Source organism: Pelodiscus sinensis, chromosome 3 (genome assembly GCF_049634645.1).
Source record: "Pelodiscus sinensis isolate JC-2024 chromosome 3, ASM4963464v1, whole genome shotgun sequence".
Taxonomy (NCBI): domain Eukaryota; kingdom Metazoa; phylum Chordata; order Testudines; family Trionychidae; genus Pelodiscus; species Pelodiscus sinensis.
In genome coordinates, this window is record NC_134713.1 from 25,523,121 (window position 1) to 25,544,277 (window position 21,157).

Genomic DNA, 21,157 nt, shown 5'->3' on the forward strand with positions numbered 1-21,157 from the left:
ACCTCCTGGCATGGGGCGGAGGGGGGAGGAAATCAGAAAATACATTTTAAGTGTCCAGTATTTTCTGATTTTTTTTTTACTGGACAGGAGGTGAAAATACCAGACTGTCCAGGTCAATACCGAATACCTGGCAACCCTACAAGCTTTAGGATAAACTTTTGCACAGTTCCGAGCTTAACAGACAACAGAGAAGCCTGGGGCTACCATGAGTGTGGGCTGCCCAAACATGGATCTTATCATGGATTTGAACTTACCTTTAGATGATGTTTTATCAAACTTTATTTTTAATCATCAACTAATGCCAGCCTGACAGCACTGGGAACTGACTGTCATTATTTGCTCAGCAAACCCAGCAGAGGGACCACAATGTATTTTTTGTGCTCTCATTAATAGCAGCAATTTTCTTGTTTATTTCTCAGCAATAGAATGAAAAATAAACCTTACTGTCCAGTCCTGGTCCTATTCTAGCCAATAACCGCATCTGTATTGCCTTCCCTGGGAGATTAGCAGACCCTTATGTATTCAGGTTCTCTCATTCATTCCTGAAGGATGCGAGTTGGGCACCCGCACCCAGGTCCACATTTTGAGGTCAGGCCGAGCTGTGCTTAGGCCAGGACTTGGGGGGGGGGGGAGGGGAGGGGAGGTGGATGGGGCAGGAGAAGCCAAAAAGCTGACTTTGCGCCTTTGCAACTCTCAAATTTTGGATCAAGTCATAGTCTTTGGCCCCTGCCACAGGATAGCACCCAGGTTGCTCTAATGTATGCCTGGCTGCTCCAGTGCTTTCTGACAGCCAGGGATAGTGGGAGACTAGAAACAGAGTGACTAGTCCACTGTCAATGGCATCTTCCATAAGCTTTGGCTCACGGGCTTTCAGCGATGGCACAGGGTGAATGCTACAAATCCTGAACATGACAGAGGGTAACCCTGATAAAGATAAATCATTACTAATGAACACATCACACAATATTCTTTCAAACTGGCCCAAAGACAAGGCCAAAGCTGACTATTTTAAGATGTTTCAGAACTGAAATGTCAGAAAATTATTTTTCAGCTGTTTGCATTTATTTTATATATATATATATATATATATATATATATATAGTAACATCTTTGTAGTCAGCTCATCAAAACGAGGTGTTACAATGATTTCCATCAATGCACTAGACTGAGCAAATCCTGTATAGAATTGAAATGGTGAGCCAAACCAAAAAATAAAATAAAAAGTTCACCCAACCCCAAAAGTTGTCAATACATTTTAGCTTCAATATAACTAATGAGATGCACATATGATCCTCCTCCTCCTACAGCCACCTGTGGGACAGTCATCTGATTGATGAAAATAAGCAAAAGTCACCACTGCATAGTCTTGTTTATAATATGTCTATTGTTGAAATAGAGCACATTGTGATTTGGTGTCTTTATTTACATTATGTTAGCAAAAAGTATTTTTTTCTGTAACAGAAACCACCATTACACTGAAAGCAGGCAACATTTTTCTTTCACAGAAAGAATAAGAATTCCTTTAACCTTTACACTTTGTTCTTTATGAATGAATAATCCAGATTAAAGATGTATGCATACAACTGCTTGACAGCCAAAGCAAAACAGAGTACACTTAAAAAAGAATCAAAATCTTGTGTTGCTAACAGAACAAGCTTGTGATTTTCCCAACTACTCTACCCTTGGCCAATTTAATAAATATTAGCTAAGAGTGAAATATATTTTTTGTGTTTATACAGCTACAGTCAAACTTCGACAGATCACAGTGCCTCATAATGTAGTAGGGTCTCAAAATGAAACTATTTAAATTAGCTACTAATCTATGCTACCATTTTGTTTCCAGTACTAAAAGGTTACTAAAACTGGATTCACTACTTATAGCACATCAGCAAATAAATGCTACAAACCTTCCTTCCAGATGCAATTTGCTCTGGGTGAGATCTGGGTGAATATGCTCCAGATGCTCAGCTTTGAAAGTAAGGCCTTAAGTATTCCAGGAGGGTAACTGAACTGAGAGCATCTTATCTAGTGGCTGGAAAAAATTTATATAATAAATGTACTACTACAGGCCACTAACAAAATAAATACAGATAGACTCTGGCTAATATGTTCATCCAGTAACTCAACAGTTAATGACAAGAGATAATAAATAATATCTAAGCCAGAAGGGGTCAGTAGAGCATCCAGCCTGACTTCCTATATATCACAAACCATTACATTTTACCCTTGTATTGAGCCTAATAATTTGTATTTGGCTTTTGCATATCTTTCAGAAAGGCATCCAACCTTGATTTCAAGATATCAAGTGGTGGAGAATCCACACCTCACTTTTAAATTTTTTTGCCTTATTTCCAATTTGAATTTGGCTTCAGTTTCCTGTTGTTGATTCTTCTTTTCCTTTCTCTGCTAGATTAAAAAGCCCTTTAATACCCAGTATTTTCTTCTGATGATACTCAGAAGCAGCAATTAAATCACCCCTCAATTTTCCTTTTGCTAAATTAAACAGACTAAGGCTAGGTCCACATTGCAGACCTAAGGTATCCCGGAAAAACTCGGCTGCATCCAGGGAACGCGTCTGCTCTTCCGAAATTTTTTTTGGAAGAGCACATGCGCTTTTTTGGCATCCCTGTAAACCTCGTTTTATGAGAAAGAAGGGATATTCTGAAAAACAGATTTTTTTCTGACATTTTGCCCAGTATAGATAGGCCAAATTTCGGAAAAACCTCTTCCGAAAAAAGAAGCAGAAAAAGCTATGCAAATTGTGGTTTGCAATTTGCATAGCTTTTTCTGGAAGAATAGTGCTGTGTAGACATAGCCTTAGTTTCTCAGTCATTGTCTTCAAACCTTGAATCATTTCTGTAACTCTTTTCTGCATCCTCTCCAATTTTTCAACATCTTTTTAAAATGTGGTAAGCAAAAACGGTACTGTGGCACTGATCTCACTAAAGCATTATACAGAGATTAAAAAACTCACATCACTACTCCTAATCCCTGGTTTATACATCCAAGAATCACATCATGTAAGTTAAAGTGTGGTTGTACTTAGAGACATGACTCTCTTCAATTGGCACCTAGAGGCCCACACTGATTTCTCACCAGGACCCAATACCAAATGTGCTCAGTTTGAAACAAAAACAAATGTTTTTTTTATTTATGAACTGCTAGCCTTGCACCCTTGATCTAAGGTCTGAAAGTCAAAATGTGTTCTTCATACTTGTGCACTAATGCTGATTTCAATAAAGTATATGTGCACCTGTAGAGCACATATAATAGTCTTCTCCTGAGTCACAGAGTTGTACAAGAAGCAAAGACTTTGGACACTTGTATAAATGATTATTCAAGATGCAGGGCAATGTGAACTGACCCCTTAACTTTCATATCTGAAGTCAGTGAGTTTTCAAGGCCAGTTATTAGAAAATCCATATTTGGGTGTGCCAATCCATTTCCCACTAGTGCCAGTAGTGGCAAAACCTCCACTGAATTAAATCAGGATCAGGATCTATCCTTTCCTTATAAACTGAGCAAATTTGATACAAGAGACACGAAAATACACTGAACATGGAATCCCATGATGCTATTTTCAGAGAACAATTATGCTTTGGACTGTTACTCCCCAGCCAAATATCTTTAAAAATAAATAAGGTGATCATTTTACTACTCATCTCCAAGCACAATTTTTTTGATCATTTGGCACATGTTGAAGTATACATTTTAAAGCAAAGTACCGCAGTACATTATTTGAAAAATGCTCTTGACTGATCTGCAATATTGACTTCAATGCAAGCCGGTAAAATTTATGACATTGAAAAGTAAGTAACATAACAGAGCAGTAACTACAACCAGTGTCTGTGCAAATGAGAAAAAAAAAGTATGCAGCTATAGATCTAAAAGTGAAAAGGAAGATTTCATTGATTCCAGAGATGGCCAGATATACAGCAAAACACACACAACTGAAAACATTCTGCAAGGTGAAATCATGAGATGCATCCTTAACCAGCAGCAAGTTCACATTTTAGCCAAAAAAAATGCTTCACAAAATACTTTTTAGTTTTGACAAACCCCTTGAAGTTCTCACCTCCAGCAAATTGCAACTCAGTGCAATCAATGGGTAAAATCTTTACTTTATTGATGTCAACAGGAGTTTTGCCATTTATTTCAACAGGGCCAGGATTTCACTCAGTTGGTTGAATTCTTCCACTTGAATACTTATACTGTGCCTTAATCCAAATGGATTGGCTTTGGAGTAAGGTATTTCTTAATGTGAGTAGGAATGACAGAATCAGATTAAATAGAAAGTAAGGGAAATAAAAACATTGTGAGTGTACATTATTTCCCAGGGGGAAAAAAAGCCAATTTAAACCAGTTCAGGGTCTGGCCCAATAACTCGTGACATAATTCCATGTTTGTTTGTGGGGAGAGGGGGATTATTGTCCATTCTTTTAAATGAGGGATTTCTAATTTGACAGAGGTTGCAGTCTGTACAGAAATGTACAATTTTGTGTTGAGGTGTTGAAACCCTGCCCTTCCCCTCCTGCTAAATGGATGAGAGTTCTGGATAGATGGGAAGATGATTCATGAGAGAACCTGGTGTGGAAAAGATTGAAAACTGCTTTCTTAAACTAAACCTTATAGTATTTTTAAGTGAAAACCAGTATTATTGCATGAGTAACTGCCCTTTTGTCGTAAGAGTGTTGCATATCTTAAGCATGTTGTCTGAGAAGCTGGAAGCACTATTTCCATTCCTAATTACTTCAAATCAGATGTTAAGCATGGAAACACAGTTCCAAATTTGCTTCTAACAAATGCATACAATGCTCACAACAGCACGGATTCCAGCTGATCTGTCCAAGGCAAAAAACAAGCTGTGCCTTTTAAATATAAGATAACCAATCCTTTGAACTGAGGCCAAGAAGCTGCGGATGCATTTAAGGTGAGTCCAGATGAATATCCTGGCTTTCAAAAGGTAGCAGTGGGTCCCTCCAGTACGTGAACTGACTGTAGGTATCAGAACAAGGGAAGTCTGAAGAATGGCTTCTTTTCAGCAAAGGAAACACGTGATCAACCACCTCACAGAGTCTGACGTAACTGGGGGAGGAAAATTGCCATTTAAATGATCTCAAATTGTTTATTCATTTTCATTTATGCCTACCTAAGACTCTAGGAACCCTCATGCACATTACAAATGCAATGCAAAGCTCATCTGCATGAAATGATCAATTCAACCTGCCTACTTCCATCCCTCCATCAGCATTCATTTTGAGCAGTGATATTCAAAGGTGTATGTGTTTGAGAGCAGTTTATGGTAGCTCAATTTGGAAATGGCTAGGTGGTGAAGTGCACATTCATTAATTATGTATTTTAAAAAAACAAGCATTAACGCCCAGATTTTCAAAAGTGACTAGTAATTTGGAGTTTCTCCTTTTTCTGGGTCCCCAACTTGAGACATCCTAAAGAGGTTTAATGTATTTCAAAACAGCTAAGTACTCATACTCTAACAATGTAGCTTCTTTCAGGTGGCTCAAGGAGAGAAGCGAGGACTGCAGGCACCCAAAATCATGAGACAATGTTGAAAATTTGGACTAAAATGTTTATGAGGCTTCAGCATCACAAACCACATCACTTTTCATTCTTTCCACCTGGCTGACTCACTCCTGACATTTCTTGAGCTATCACATTGCAATAATCCATCTACCGTTTCAGGACTGCTCACATGTAGTGACTGTAGCATGATAACTATATATGCACTACAGGTTCAGACTCTCTGAATCAGGATTCTCTGGTCCAGCAACAGCCATGATCCAGCATGGATGTTGTAGGACCAGAGAGTCCCGGTGAAGGGCCTGCAGTAAGGATCCCTGCAGGGCAGCTGATGGTGGGGCTGCCCAGAGATGTTGGGAGCTCCAGTGCACAGCTGCTCAGGAAGCAATTGCCAAGGGAACCCTGACACACATGGCTGTCCAGAGCCCCAGCACAAGGTGCATGTGGCTGCCTAGAGCCGTAGCAGCGATGGCTGCCCAGCAGGGCAGCGGGACCAGCAGAAGATGGGGAGCCGCCTGGGAGGCCAGCTGCCAGGCCAGAAGGGCTAGGCGAGGGGTCCAAAATGACCCCCCTGGCCCAGCAAAGTCCTTCATCCGGGACCAGTCAAGTCCCAAGGGTGTTGGACAAGGGAAGTCCTCCCTATATTTCTTGTTTCTCCTCTATCTGTGACTCTATAAAATAATTTTTAGATGTCTTGGTTACCTGCTGCAAACCATTCTGTATACCTCTCCAAGATAAAGGATTAAAAATCCTCACTTACACTTGTGAGCAGCTACTCACACAAGTATTACTACTGAGTCAATGGAAATGTGCTTGTGATTAAATGTCCACCAGAACAAATAAGAGCATCACAAGACCATAACAGAATTACTCACATGAGTAATTACTCTCGCAAATTTAAATCTACCGTTTTTCTATCCACTATTGTTACCAGTTTACCCTTAGAATCCCATAACTGAAAGAGAAAAATATAGTTATTAATATTTTTTCAGGGTCTGCCTGAAGAACCCTGCTCATGTGAGTGGTTATGTTGGCTATAACAGGACTTCTGCAGTGTGTGAGTGCTTCTGAAACCAAGCCAACAGCTTGTTTAAACTCTGGAAAATTCCCATTAATCTCGGTTGAACAGGAATGTGTATATAGGCACTTTTAGCTGTGCCCACTATATAGTTAGTTTTAAACTTTTTTTGCCCTAAGTCTTTCACATATAAATTCTGAAAAAGGAAACTTTAAAGAAAGAATTATTTAAAGATCACAAAAAATGTAAGAGAGACTCAAGAAACTACATGTAACTTATTTTTGAAACTACAAGTGGACAGCATCCCTATAAGGGCGCATCTACACAGCAGGGCTTAACTCGAAATAAGCTACGCAAATTGAGCTACGTCAATTACATAGTTTATTTCAAAATAGCTTATTTTGAAATTGGGAGTGTCTACACAGCACTTATTTAGAAATGAGCACTTTTCCTCCAACTTCCTTTACTCCTCGTACAATGAGGGTTACACGAGTCAGAGTAAAAAGTCCTCCAGCTTGACAGTATTTCAACATTATTTCAAAATAATGCTAGTTATTTCAAAATAATATTGCTGTGTAGACATACCCTAAGTGAATAAAGTAAACAAATTTTTTAAATGATTGGCTCAATGAATAGTGGAGACTTGATAGTCAAGTAATCAAATGTTATATCAAGCCAAATATTTCATTTTAAACTAGGAAACCTCTGTTAATATAAAGCCAAATAAACCCTCGGTTTTGCTCTCATAATCAGCTGGGTGATGTATATGGCCCATGAAGTACTTGGGACAAATTATTACTTACGATGAGATGTTTGTTTTTGCATGCTCTTGTATAAGTTCCCCTTTGGGATTAACTGTGAATATTCTGTTTAACGAGACCCCCACTTGCTTGTAGGAATAAACATCCTAGCAAAAAAGAAAAAGGTTAACTTAAAACTAATTAAACCTCTGTTTTTCCACAATAAATCTATATAGATGTAGAGCAGAAGAATATATATAGTAAAGTGCAAAATATTAGTACTGAATGTACACGTTATTCTGCATCTGAAGCTTCTGTAACATATTAGCATGTTACACATATTAACTAAGCCTAACAAAATTCATAGGAACTACTTAAGGGCTTGTCTACAAGATGCATTAGTGTGCACTAGAGAGGTGTAAATTCTTGTCCTCAGCAGCATATCGCACAGTTAGTGGCCCTTGTGAACCCCACTAGCATGCACCATGAGTTCCCTGATGCATATTAACATAGTGCTGTGTGTAACAGAACTAAGTTAATATGTGTTAGGGAATTTTTAGTACATGGCAACATGATCCAGACTACCCAGGCTACACACTAATGAAGATTAGAACTTAATCCACACTGGTGAATGCTAATGCACTGTTGTAGACAAACCCCAAGTCAGCATAAAACTGCTAGAGAAGATTAAACAGACACAAAGAGTACAATTTTCAAAAGTGGCTAAGTAACTTTTACCTGTCACATTTTGCCCAGGTTTATACTACATAATCACATGAAGCTCACTGTGGTTGTGCTATCTTGAAGAGAGCAAAATTTGGATACACATTTCTAACAGCACCAAAGAAAGTCACTATTTTCAGTGTTTTCAAAGAACTTTACAGATTTTTCATACTTATACAAACACATACGATTCTATTGCTACTTTGCCCTCCATGTTTGTTTCTTTATTCACCTACTGCATATCTACATCCTAAACTGTGAAATCTCTAGAGGAGAGATTGACTTTGCATTATTTGTTTTTTACAGAGCCTAATAAAATATGGTGTTAATTTCTGTTTGAGGCCCTGAGGCATTACCACAAAAGAAATACTGAACAACATCACCAGCACTTCTGCACTTTGTAGTCAAAAATAATTTTAGCTATTACTTACAGCAGGTCTGTTTCCAAAGGCTGCATAAAAGGGTTCTGTGTTTGGATAAAATAAATGCTTGATGTCTGTCAGGCACTGAACTTTAAACTTTTCTGGCTTCTTTTCTATCACTTCCCTAAAATAAAAAAGGAGGTATTTCATAAATACATCAGTTATTTTATTTTTATTTTATGTAATACATGTATTTTATTTAATACATTTCACCTAGCTGGATTCTAGAACTGAAAGCCCCTATATAACCTTCATTTAGAAGCCAGAGCTCCTATTGAATGTAAATAACTGTCCCCATATTTGCACAGATCAAGTTTACAGCAAAAACAAGCTTTCATTAAAAACCCTGTGGTAAAGATGTGGCTACTAAACAAAGGCAGGGGATTATAGACAGCAGTTTCTAAATAAAGATGTGTTTATGGGTACGTCTACACTAGCCCCCTAGATCGATCTAGGGAGGCTAATGAGGGCGAGCAGAATTGCAAATCAATCCGGGATTTAAATATCCCGCGCTTGATTTGCATTTTCCCAGACGGTTTCCATTTTAGAAATTGACTAGCCCGAAGTAACTGACCGTGTCTACACGCGGCAGTGAAACAGGATTCCAATTTAAAGCCCTAACTCGAATTAGCTGTTATTCCTCCTGCAATGAGGTTTACCAGCTAATTCGAGTTAGGGGCTTTAAATCGGAATCCTGTTTCACTGCCACGTGTAGACGTGGGCAGTTACTTCGGGCTAGTCAATTTCTAAAATGGCAACCGGCCGGGAACATGCAAATCAAGCGCGGGATATTTAAATCCCGGATTGATTTGCAATTCTGCTCACCCTCATTAGCCTCCCTAGATCGATCTAGACGTACCCTATGATATAAACTGCCTTACTGAAAGCTGCAGAATGGGTCAATAGGTTTATAATAGCTTTCCCTTTGTATGGGTTCTCTATGGGTATGTCTACACTACCCCGCTAGTTCGAACTAGGGGGGGTAATGTAGTCATCCGCAATTGCAAATGAAGCCCGGGATTTGAATTTCCCGGGCTTCATTCGCATGAAGCCGGCCAGCGCCATTTTTAAATGCCGGCTAGTTCGAACCCCGTGCCGCGCGGCTACACGAGGCACGGAGTAGCTAGTTCGGATTAGGCTTCTAATCCGAACTAGCTGTACTCCTATTGGAAACTCTGAGAATAATGTGAAGTGGTCACCTAATAGGCAAATATTTTATTGGATACAAGCTACTCCATAATGATACCTGTGAAAGGCTGAGAACAAGCTGCTTGGACTTAACAACAAAGGTCCTTGAGGTAGCACTGTTCCTCGTTCGTTCACCCAGTGCAAATACCCTCTGGTCATGTCTGCCATTCCTATAGCTCGTGCTGAGCAATACAGAAATTTGTACCCGTTTCTATCACACAAACAAACAAACCAGGAAGAAATTACTTTATTATTAAAGCAGGTATTTTCAATATTGTGATATGTTATTTGCCTGTGATATAAGACATAACAATTAGAGATTCAGATCTATCAACTCTTTACTCCATAAGAACTCAAAAATTATTGCAAAGGAGTTAAAACATTACAAGCCAGATAGCAAAAATCTGCATAGCTCCAGTGAAGTTACTAATTTATACCAGTACAGTATCTCTCTTAGGATTTGTACTGCTGTCATATAAAATCTGGCTCTGGGTGTTTGCATCACATCCCTTATCATGTATTAAAATGTCTCCTGTTAAGAACAGAACATTATGCATCCAGCAACACTGTCGCATTAACCTTACTTTCAGATTCTGATATCCTTTCTCTGGTTTAATAGCACATTACTCCACAACTCCAGTAATAGGACTGTTTATAAAGTAACGTACTATTAAATGTGAATTAGGGCATTAAATCTCACCCTTAGGCATTTACATAGTGTCAATCTGTGATATCTAGCTGCTATATAATTAATTTAGTAATTTAAACAGGGAAACTCAAACTTATGGCCATGAAAGCCCTAACAGCTGCCTTCAGTAGCAGATTTAGCAATGTTAATCTTAAAAAAAATCCAAAACAAATATTTTCAAATACAAGGGTTTATTCATAGAACAAAACACCGTTTGCTATGTGAGCTTTCAGGTTGTATTGATCTTACTCTGTGGGGCTTGAAAACTTCTCTCTGACTTCGATTCTCCCCGGATGCACCCATCCAGACTATCTAAACCTTGTTACTTCTTACAGTAGAACATCTCAAAGCCCCAGCCTTGGTCTTTAAAAACTGACACATCTTTGCAGGCTACCAAGTGCTTGTCAAGGCCCTTATCGTACATTTCAACCACCATGTTTTTCTCTGACACTGAAATACCATCAACTTTCCCTTCCCCATCAGCTCTTTGCATCCCTCTACAGTAGGAGTGGGGAACCTCAGGCCTGGGGACCACTTGCAACCCCCGGCTTGCATGGACCCAGACCCCAAGGCCCAGGGGTGTCCCAAGGCTCCAGGCCCCAACCCACCGCAGAGATGGAGCAGAAAACATCTATCAGGCTGGGCCCCACTAAGCTCTGGTGTGGGGGGGAATGTGGAGAGTGTCTTTCTCTTCACAGTTGAGGGCCAAGTCAGTAGGGTTTTGTTTTGTATTTTTTTGCTTTTCACTTGTGTATGGTATCTGACTGATTTTTCTGTAGGTCACTGGCTCCCCCAACCCAAAAAAGGTTCCCCATCCCTACTCTACAAGTTCTCCCTACATGACTGCATCAAGCACAAGCTTCGTGTCACTTTTAAATCCTTCGCCATTTAGCATGATCCTATTTATCTTTCCTGTTATACATGTAATTTACTCATTTCTTGTAAATAGCTGCTACAACACCTTAGAGCTGTGAATAGGCATTTGGTTTTGCATTTCAATTGAGAGAAATTAACATGAAGATATTTGCTGAGTACTTACTGGCTCACTTTATGGTACAACTTTGCAATCCCTTGATGTGTCCAATCCTTGCCGAGAGTGGGCAAAATATGACCTAAAGTATCGGACCTGAATAAAGATGGGCAAAAAAACAGCAAATGAACTACAAGAAAGAACTCCCAAAGAACAGGCAGAAGCAACTGTAAATTATATTTTTTCAAGGAAAGGGTGGTATTGATATAGTCCCTCCTATGCATTCATTTGATAGTCTGTTGGCTATTGCACTGGCCTGAGATTCAAGAGATCAAAGTTTTATACCAAGATATGGCACAGATCTTCTGTGTGATCTTGGCAAATAACTTAATCCTTCTGGTCCAGATCCTCAAAGGCATCTGGTCCAGATCCTCAAAGGCATCTACCACCCATTGATTTCAATGGGAGCTAGCCAACTACATTCTCTTGAGGATCAATGCCTCTGGGCTTAAGTTCACCATCTATAAAATGGAGGAAATAGCTTTTCTGGCTCCATTGTAAGTGTTTATATTATGTAGCACGCAGAGGCTCTGCTGTGAAAAGCACAGTACAGATACAATCAGACAGTGCCTACCTTGACAAGCTTACAATGCAAAAGAAAAGACAGACAATGTACCACAAGGTGGAGATGGAAAACAGTGGCACAGCACAGTGAAATGACTTAATCACAACCCAATCACTCAATCACAGGTGTAGATCACAGACTTCCTCAATCCTATTCTGGTGTCCAGTCCACTAAATCATGCTGCCTTATCTGACTGGATTAGTTCACGCATTGGTAATATCTCTAAAGCCAGAATCTCTAAAAGCAAAAGAGGAGAAGCCTTCTACTCCCGAGACTGGGAGGTCTGCAGCCACCATTGCGAGGAGGAAACAGAGTAGTGATAGTTGGAGACTGTCTTTTGAGGGGGGTGGAGGCACCCATCTGTTGCCCTGACATGTCATCTTGGGAGATATGCTGCCTGCCAAGGGCCCGCATCCGAGATGTTACGAGGGTACTGTCAAGGATTATCCAGCCTTCTAACTACTACCCCATGCTACTCATCCATGTGGCCACTAATGATACCGTGAGGTGTGACTTTCAACAGAACAAAAGTGAAGGACTCTGGGAGTACAGGTGAAGAAGTATGGAGCACAGGCGGTATTTTCTTTAGTCCTTCCAGGCAATGGTAGGGGCCCAGACAGAGACAGGTGAATCCTGGAGGTGAATGGCTGGCTGAAAAGATGGTGTTGCCAGGAGGGCTTTGGATTCCATGACCATGGGATGCTGTCCCAAGAAGGAGGACTGATAAGCAGGAATAAGGTTCACCTTTCAAGGAAGGGCAAGAGAGTACTTGGACACAGACTGGCTAACCTAGTGAGGAGGGCTTTAAACTAGGTTTGATGGGGGTAGGTGACGAAAGCCCACAGGTAAGTGAAGAACATGGAGACCTGGGAGATGAGTCAGAAATGGGAGGGAGCATGGGCTATAATAGCAAAGATAAAGGAGGGGCAAGAGAGAACTGGGGAACTAAATCAAATCTGTATGGGTATGTCTACACTACCCCGCTAGTTCGAACTAGCGGGGTAATGTATGCATACCGCACTTGCTAATGAAGCCCGGGATTTGAATTTCCCGGGCTTCATTAGCATAAGCGGGGAGCCGCCATTTTTAAATCCCCGCTGCTTCGAACCCCGTGTAGCGCGGCTACACGGGGCTCGAACTAGGTAGTTCGGACTAGGGTCCTATTCCGAACTACCGGTACTCCTCGTGAAACGAGGTGTACCGGTAGTTCGGAATAGGCACCCTAGTCCGAACTACCTAGTTCGAGCCCCGTGTAGCCGCGCTACACGGGGTTCGAAGCAGCGGGGATTTAAAAATGGCGGCTCCCCGCTTATGCTAATGAAGTCCGGGAAATTCAAATCCCGGGCTTCATTAGCAAGTGCGGTATGCATACATTACCCTCCTAGTTCGAACTAGGAGGGTAGTGTAGACATACCCTATCTTAGGAAGGTAAGGAATAAGCAGGAAGAACTTAAAATGATAATAAACAAACACAACATAGTTGGTATCACAGAGACTTGGTGGGATAATACACACGATTGGTATAGAAGCGTACAGCTTGCTAAGGAAGGATAGGCAGGGGGAAAAAGGGAGGAGGTTTTGCCTAATATATTAAAAATGTATACACTTGAGCTGAGGTGTAGATGGACTTAGGAGACAGACTTGTTAAGAGTCTCTGGGTTAGGTTCTGGGTTAGGTTCAAGAAGATTGATGGTGACAAGATGCCTAACATAGTGAATGATGGTGGAAATGGGGTAGGTTTAGAAATTAAAATTAAAAAAGAACAAGTTAAAAATTACTTAGAAAAGTTAGATGTCTGCAAGCCACTATGGCCTGATGAAATGTATCCTAGACTACTCAAGGAGCTGATAGAGCCTTTAGGTGTTATCTTTGAAAAGTCATGGAAGTCCAGAGAGATTCCAGAAAACTGGAAAAGGGCAGCTATAGTGCCCATCTATAAAAAGGGAAATAAGAATAACCCAGGAAACTATAGAACAGTCAATTTAACTTCTGTGCTCGGAAAGATAATGGAGCAAGTAATTAAGGAATTAATCTACAAACAACTGGAAAATAATAAGGTGACAGGTAACAGCCAGCATAGATTTGAAAAAAAACAGATCATGTCAAAACCAATCTGGTAGCTTTCTTTGATAGGATAACAAGACTTGTAGAGAAGCGGTGAATGAGGTATACCTAGACTTTAGTAAAGCATTTGATATGGTCTCACATGATCTTATGAATAAACTATGGAAATACAACATAGATCGGACTACTATGATGTGGGTGCAAAACTATCTGAATAATCATTCTCAGAGAGTAGTTATTAACAGTTCACAATCATGCTAGAAGGGCATAACAAGTGGGGTTATGCAGGGGTCTGTTTGGGACCAGTTCTGTTCAATATCTTTACCAATGATTTAGATTATGGCATAGAGAGTATGATTATTAAGCTTGCAGATGATACCAAGCTGGGAGGGGTTGCAAGTGTTTTGGACGATAGAATCATAATTCAAAATGATCTGGACAAACTAGAGAAATGGTCTGAGGTAAACAGGATGAAGTTTAAGAAGGACAAATGCAAAGTACTCCACTTAAGAAGGAACAATCAGTTTCATACATACAGAATGGGAAGTGATTGTCTAGGAAGGAGTACTACAGAAAGGGACAAGCTGAATATGAGTCAACAACATGACACTGTTTCAAAAAGAGCAAACATGATTCTAGGGTACATTAACAGGATGTTGTGTGTAAGACACAATAAGTCATTCTTCTGCTCTACTCTGCACTGATTAGGCCTCAGTTGAAGTAGTGTGTCTAGTACTGGGTACACATTTCAAGAAAGATGTGAAGAAATTGGAGAAGGTCCAGAGAAGAGCAACAAAAATTATTAAAGGCCTAGAAAACATGAGCTATGAGGGAAGACTGAAAGAACTGAGCTGATTTAGTTTAGAAAAAAGAAGTCTGAGAAGGGACATAATAACAGTTTTCAAGTATCTGAAAGGGAGTTTTAAGGAGAAGGGAAAAAATTGCTCTCCTTGGCCTCTGATGATAGAACAGGAAGCAATGGGCTTAAATTGCAGCAAGGGAGGTTTCAGTTGGACTTTAGGAAAAACTTCCTAACTGGCAGGGTGGTTAAACACTGGAATAAATTGCCTAGTGAAGTTGTGAATTTCCATCACTGGAGATATTTAAGAGCAGGTTTGATAGACTTCTATCAGGGATGATCTAGACGGTGCTTGGTCCTTCCGTGAGGTCAAGGGACTTGACTTGATGACCTCTTGAAGTCCCTTCCAGTTCTACGATTCTGTGATTCTATGAGTATCCGTACAGTGTGCCTCACAGATGGGACACAAAAATGAACTCATTAATGTGTGCAAGGTGCACAGATATTACTACTATAAGCACCACAGAAAAGTCTATAAGTAACAAATAGATTAATGTTATCACACATACCAGCCTTTAACATTCCAGTCAATGTAGTAGGAGCACCTTATATTTCTTGTTTCATATGAAAAACATGTCGAACATGAAAATTCAAAGCCTGAACATGATGATCCCTTGTTCCAACCCTATGTCATCATAGTAATCATTTTTTGGGCCCGAAGAAGATATTGCCTGGTAGGTAAAATCTTGCCCTGTTTGTCAAGTTACCTTGTGATAGTTCCATCGATGTCAGAAATAATAACCTTGTCATCCCAATTCCATAAATAGATGATGCCTTCACAGCGGCACGTGCCTTGATATTGTGTCGTAACACTAAAGATCACATCATTAGGACCATTCTTGAGTTTCAGACTTTTCTGTGAAACGTTATTAGTGAGATCAAACTTGTGCAGGTGAAATGGCAAGAACAGTATAAACACAAATGAGAAGGTGCTATTTGCTTTCATCCCTTTTCTGTCACGGGACACTCTACTGAATAATGGAAGCAAAAGTTTAGATGCAATGGCTATGCTGTGCCCTTGATTCATATGCAGAATTAAAAACAATAGGAGCTCTGCTTTACAACCAGTGGCATGGTAGGGCCTAAAGTGTTCTTGGCAGCAAAAATCAGATATTGGCTTCAGACCTCTGCAACTACCACATCTGAAAAATAAGCCCGTGTCTTTGTGCACCCCTGCTCTCAATTTGTTACACAATACGACCAATAAACCAGATCTGTCTCTTGAGGCAAACTCCAGAGCTTTTGCCAACTACAGGGAACACTCTCATTTAGCTACCTGGCAGCAGTGGGATTCCTAATGTTGTATTTCTCAAGTTTGTTTGCATCTGAAAATTAATTAGCTGTGTGTGTAGATGTGAGAAATTGCATTTTCCTAACTAGTCACATTTTCCAAAATCAAGTATTAATGCACTGGGCTTGACAGCAACAGCATTATTTACCCACTTTAATCACAACACTTCCATGCAGAAGAATGAAGTTACTATTGTCCTGGTCACACTAAATTCATAAGCAGATGTTTTACATCCTGCTAACTTTGGGCGTGTCTAGACTACAGGGGTTTGTCTACAGAAATGGACTTTTGTCGACAAAACTATACCTGCACCTACACTGCCTTTGAGTTCTGTCGACATAACGTCGACAGAACTCAGCAGTTTTGTCAACGGCTGTAAACCTCATTCTATGAGGAATAATGCCTTTTGTTGACAGAGTTCTGTTGAGAAAAGGCATTATTGCATCTACATTGTACTTTGCGTCTACACTGTCATGTCGACAAAGCGGCTTGCTCTGTCGACAGAACTGGATGTAGTCTAGATGCTCTTTGTCGACAGTATGTGTCGACAAAACTTCTGTTAAAAAAAGCCTGTAGTCTAGACGTACCTTTTGTGTGTGTGTGTGTGTGTGTGCGCGCGCGCGCACGCGTGCATGCATGCATGAAGGCAGGGGGAGGGAGGGAGGGAGAGAGAGACAACGTACACACACATAGATGTGTGAATGCATGTGTACATACACACACAGAGGACCTGGCCCCTTTAAACCAGGTAAAAGAGCTGGAGCAGCGTAAAGGAACCTTAAATGCCTCATTTCCAGCTGGTGGAAGGTTCTTGTGTACAACAGCCATGAAGCTCTCCTGTAAGGACTCCCTTACAGAACTTGGCATGGGGCATGCTGAGGACAGGATGGGACTCAGATGGAGGTCACTGGGAAAGGACAACAGCACAGATCCCTGTGGTGATTCCTGGCAGCACTGCAGGCCATCAAGCAGGGCAGGGAGGCTGCTCTAACTTAGAGAGTCCCCTAGTACTGCTAAATAACTTCCAGGGCCTCTGTAGTCTCAAGGGCAGCCCAAGTTAGGAAGTATACAAAGGTTACTTAAAACCCATACCTGGGTTGCCAGTTCTGTTCCATGCCTCTTAGAAAATTATTTCAAAATAACTAAATTTGAAATAACTCCTGAAATAACTATTTCAAAAAAAGCTTCTTTTCCGTGAAAGCAAGAGTAAAGATTTCAAAATAAGCAGGCCATTATTTCGAAATAACTGGCTTGGTAGTGTGGACACTCTACTTATTATTTCAAAATAAAGGGGGTTATTCTGAAATAACTCCCTAGTGCAGACAAGGACTTAAAGGCACAGTACGGAATTTCATCCATGACATAAAACATACACAGACTCTCAACAGGTGTAATGGGAACTTCTGGGTGCTATGCACTTTTGAAAACCAGGTTGCTTATTTAGGTGCTTTAATGCAGACTTCACAGTTTAATTCTAGGCTCCCAGGGTACAAGATCTCTGTCTCCTGATTTGTCAACCCAACACCTTTGACATTAAGCATAAGATTTACTTTGACCATTAAGACTTTTTTAAAAAATTTCATAAGGTCTACTAATACTAACAGTTCACTGACTTTGTGCTAGCCAGTATAACTGCATTGTGTCTGTTGTTCTAGAAATGACATTACAGAAGGAATAGGTAAAAATAACTCACAAGCTGGTCAGAAGTGAGTCGAAGGGTCTTTTTGTAACTGACTCCTGACAATAATGAGAGATGACTTGAGTTGGTTTGCAATGACCCAATGTTTGGTTTTGTAGCTCTTGGGTCTTCATCACTTGAAGAAGATTCATCTTTTATTCTGGAACATCACACACACAGAAAATAATTCTATCATCACTCAGTAAATGCATTTGGGTATGCATTAAAAATACATTACCACTGACTCACTGAATAAGTCAATTGATTCTCTGCTTCTAAGTAATGTCTCTTGGGAGGTTATTTACAACATGGCTTTACAAATACGTCAAAGTGCTGAATTCTAAGTCACACATGTCCTTCCATTATTCATATTTGGGTTCTGCTAGTCATTCCTTTTTCTATATGCTAGTTTTGTCACTTTATGTTAACAGATTTAAATTACAGTCCATACTAATAGATTTTTATACCCTGAGTTTTTTAATGTGAGCATTACTAAGAAATTTCATTCCAAGGAAGAAAAGAAAATAATATATTTAGTCTACAAAGGATTCAGCAATTGGAAAATAATCCTAAAACATGATTAGTGCAACTTTCTAATGGAAAATAACCTGCACCATCCATTCTTTGTGAAAGCAGCAATTTTTCTCACTGGGATTATATTTTTACTAGAAGCTTTGGCAGGATTGCCCTATTCAAAATGCCAGCAACTTTTTGTTCCTGTGCATGATATTAGTTTAAGTGTGCATCATTATAAAACTATTTTTCCTACCAAATCTGTCAAGGAAAAAAACTTTTCAGATAAGAAAGAATTTTAATGGTAAACAGAACTGTCATATTAGGCAGTAGCTTCCAATATTCTTAACTGCCAATGTGATCTTTAATATATCACCATTCACATTCTTTTCCATCACACCTGGGTCTTGCATGTTGTTGGGAAATCCTGACCCTCATATCATAAGCACTGCGTGTTGTGATTGACAGCTTTTAAAGCTATAGTCTGCCTGACGCTGTGGATACTATATATGGTCTAAAAACTGCTTGCTACTCAGTATTCTATTTACCATGGAATGGTTGCCTTCAACACATTCAGCCTGATCTGTTTCTGAAGTCATTTAAAACTCAAACATGGAACAATAAGTGAGGAGTAGTTCCAATATTGTTTTAAGGCTTCTTCTTTAAACAAACAGGTAAGGGGCAACAGAACCAAATGCCCCTGTTGAGGGATGTGCCCTCTCAGGTCCATTCATGGATCTTGCCAATTTGAGACAAGATAGGTTATTGAGGCAACAGTTTTTTCCATTCATGACTGATGCAGCCAAGCTGACAGGGCTGTGAACTACCAAGCCTCAAAGCGCTGTAGCTCAGCTCTGGCACAAATCAGCTGGAATGAGGAACCACCAGTGCTCAGTTCTCCTGGACTGCCGCCAAAAAGCCTTTGTGACCCATAACTAGAGGTGAGTCTCACTACGCTGCTATAGCAAAATGCAGGACAATGTAGCACTTTAAAGACTAACAAGATGGTTTATTAGATGATGAGCTTTCGTGGGCCAGACCCACTTCCTCAGATCAAATAGTGGAAGAAAGTAGTCACTTTCTTCCACTATTTGATCTGAGGAAGTGGGTCTGGCCCACGAAAGCTCTTCATCTAATAAACCATCTTGTTAGTCTTTAAAGTGCTACATTGTCCTGCATTTTGCTTCAGCTACCCCAGACTAACACGGCTACATCTCTATCACTATTCTACGCTGCTATAATTCTGGCAGATCTGAGCAAGGACAGCACAGAACTGGACAGTGCTCTATCCATGTTAGGCCATTCTGTTGCACCTCCTTGGGATTTGGACTGTGCAAAAAAGGAGACCAGATGGGGGAGAGTTACTTCATCCTCATAGGACTTCTTTAGGTAACTTAATGCTGGCCCTGCAGAATCCTCCCTATATGGAGATTCTGGGGCTAGTGAGGGATATTATAAGAACTGCTAGAAGGATCCTCTGGCTTTGGAATTCCTTCTCCTGCTTTTCCCTGGAAGAAGTAATAGAAAGCTGTGGAATTTTCTATCCCTGCATGGGAGACATAACAGAAGATTCTCTCTGAAAGAAGGTGTTTATGCCCTTGAGCTTCCTTGGGGTATATCAAAGCAAATAAAGAGAAGTCAGACTATGTAAGTTTTCAAAAGTAAGGGGCGATTATAAGGATCTGAGATGTTTTGATTTCAGTGAGGTGCAAAAAGCTTTGGGAAATGTTCCACTCAACTTTTATTTATTTGTAGGTGCTTCTAAACTTCCTGCATTTTTCTAGGATCAAAAACAAAAGATGCCAGAACAAGAAAGCCCAGTTTTACAAATGTAGAATGTTTGGAAAAGGGTCACTAAAGTTCTGCAGCTTCCCAAATTGGCCCTGAATAGAATCCCCCACACTTCATCTGCTTAGACTTGATGCAGGTGAAGTGCATTTTACCATGGATGAACTTCACCAACATTAAAGGATCAAACACAGTGATATGATAGCATCACAGATTACTAATCTCATTCAGATTTCGTTCCTGACCCTATTCTGCCATTCAAAGACTTTAAAAATCCTGCTTTCATTTTTAAATGTTCCAGTTACATTGGCTACAGCCCTATTTTGGCATACCTGTCTGCAATGCTCATTTGTGATGACTCCTCTTCTGCAGCAAGCACCTGTCCACTCAAACCTTGTGCTGGCTTGGTTTCCTAAAACAAAAATATAAAAAGTTTCATAGTAGACAGAGAGGGGAAATATATAAAGGAAATAATCTTGTGGGCCAAATCCTGTTTGCGTCACTTGTGCATGTAGTCCTACTGCTTTCACTAAGACTGTTCACGTGACAAAGACACGCAAGACTTGGTTCTGTGCATATATGTATTAAAAAATGCAAGGGTTTATTTTAGGAAAATTTCTGCACAAAACACTCATACTCACATGTTTAAACCATGACAGAAAATGTAGCTTGTTTTTCTTTGGCAGATAGAGAGAGAAAGCTGATTTCAAATGGCAAGTATTGGGGGAAATTGTGGGATCAATCCCTTAGCCAAACACTTCCCAGAATAGAGTCACTCTTGGAGTTAAACAAGTTGCAGAAAAATATGGCAGGAAAAACTAATTATATGAAGCTCATAACTAAAATTCACAAGAATGACTATTTCATGTAAACTTAGAAAACTACAGAGTACAGGTATTTCAATTTCTTGAAAGTAAAAGACAGATTTTGTTATCAGTTTTAAAGATGAAATATGTCTAACGGGAAAGAGATCAATGGTTACCCAGTGCTTCAATGTTTATAGACAGTGTGAAAATGTAATTTAAGCACCCAATCCCCAAAGATTGTTGAAA

At 40.0% G+C, this 21,157-nt stretch overlaps 1 protein-coding gene across 9 annotated transcripts in view; it reads right to left on the reverse strand.

The window, feature by feature from the left end:
- Positions 1-1,402: 1,402 nt before the first annotated feature.
- The window catches only part of LPIN1 (lipin 1), a 135,191-nt gene continuing 115,436 nt past the window's right edge, over positions 1,403-21,157 (reverse strand). For all 9 annotated transcript variants that reach the window (XM_075923491.1, XM_006138553.4, XM_006138554.4 and 6 more), the window contains 8 exons: positions 20,438-20,517; positions 17,820-17,964; positions 15,543-15,691; positions 11,357-11,443; positions 9,688-9,840; positions 8,451-8,565; positions 7,360-7,463; positions 1,403-5,085 (listed from right to left, as the gene is read on the reverse strand). In XM_075923491.1, coding sequence (XP_075779606.1) covers positions 4,926-5,085; positions 7,360-7,463; positions 8,451-8,565; positions 9,688-9,840; positions 11,357-11,443; positions 15,543-15,691; positions 17,820-17,964; positions 20,438-20,517 — 993 coding nt within the window. In that variant the 3' untranslated portion in view covers positions 1,403-4,925. The remainder of the gene's footprint in view (positions 5,086-7,359; positions 7,464-8,450; positions 8,566-9,687; positions 9,841-11,356; positions 11,444-15,542; positions 15,692-17,819; positions 17,965-20,437; positions 20,518-21,157) is intronic.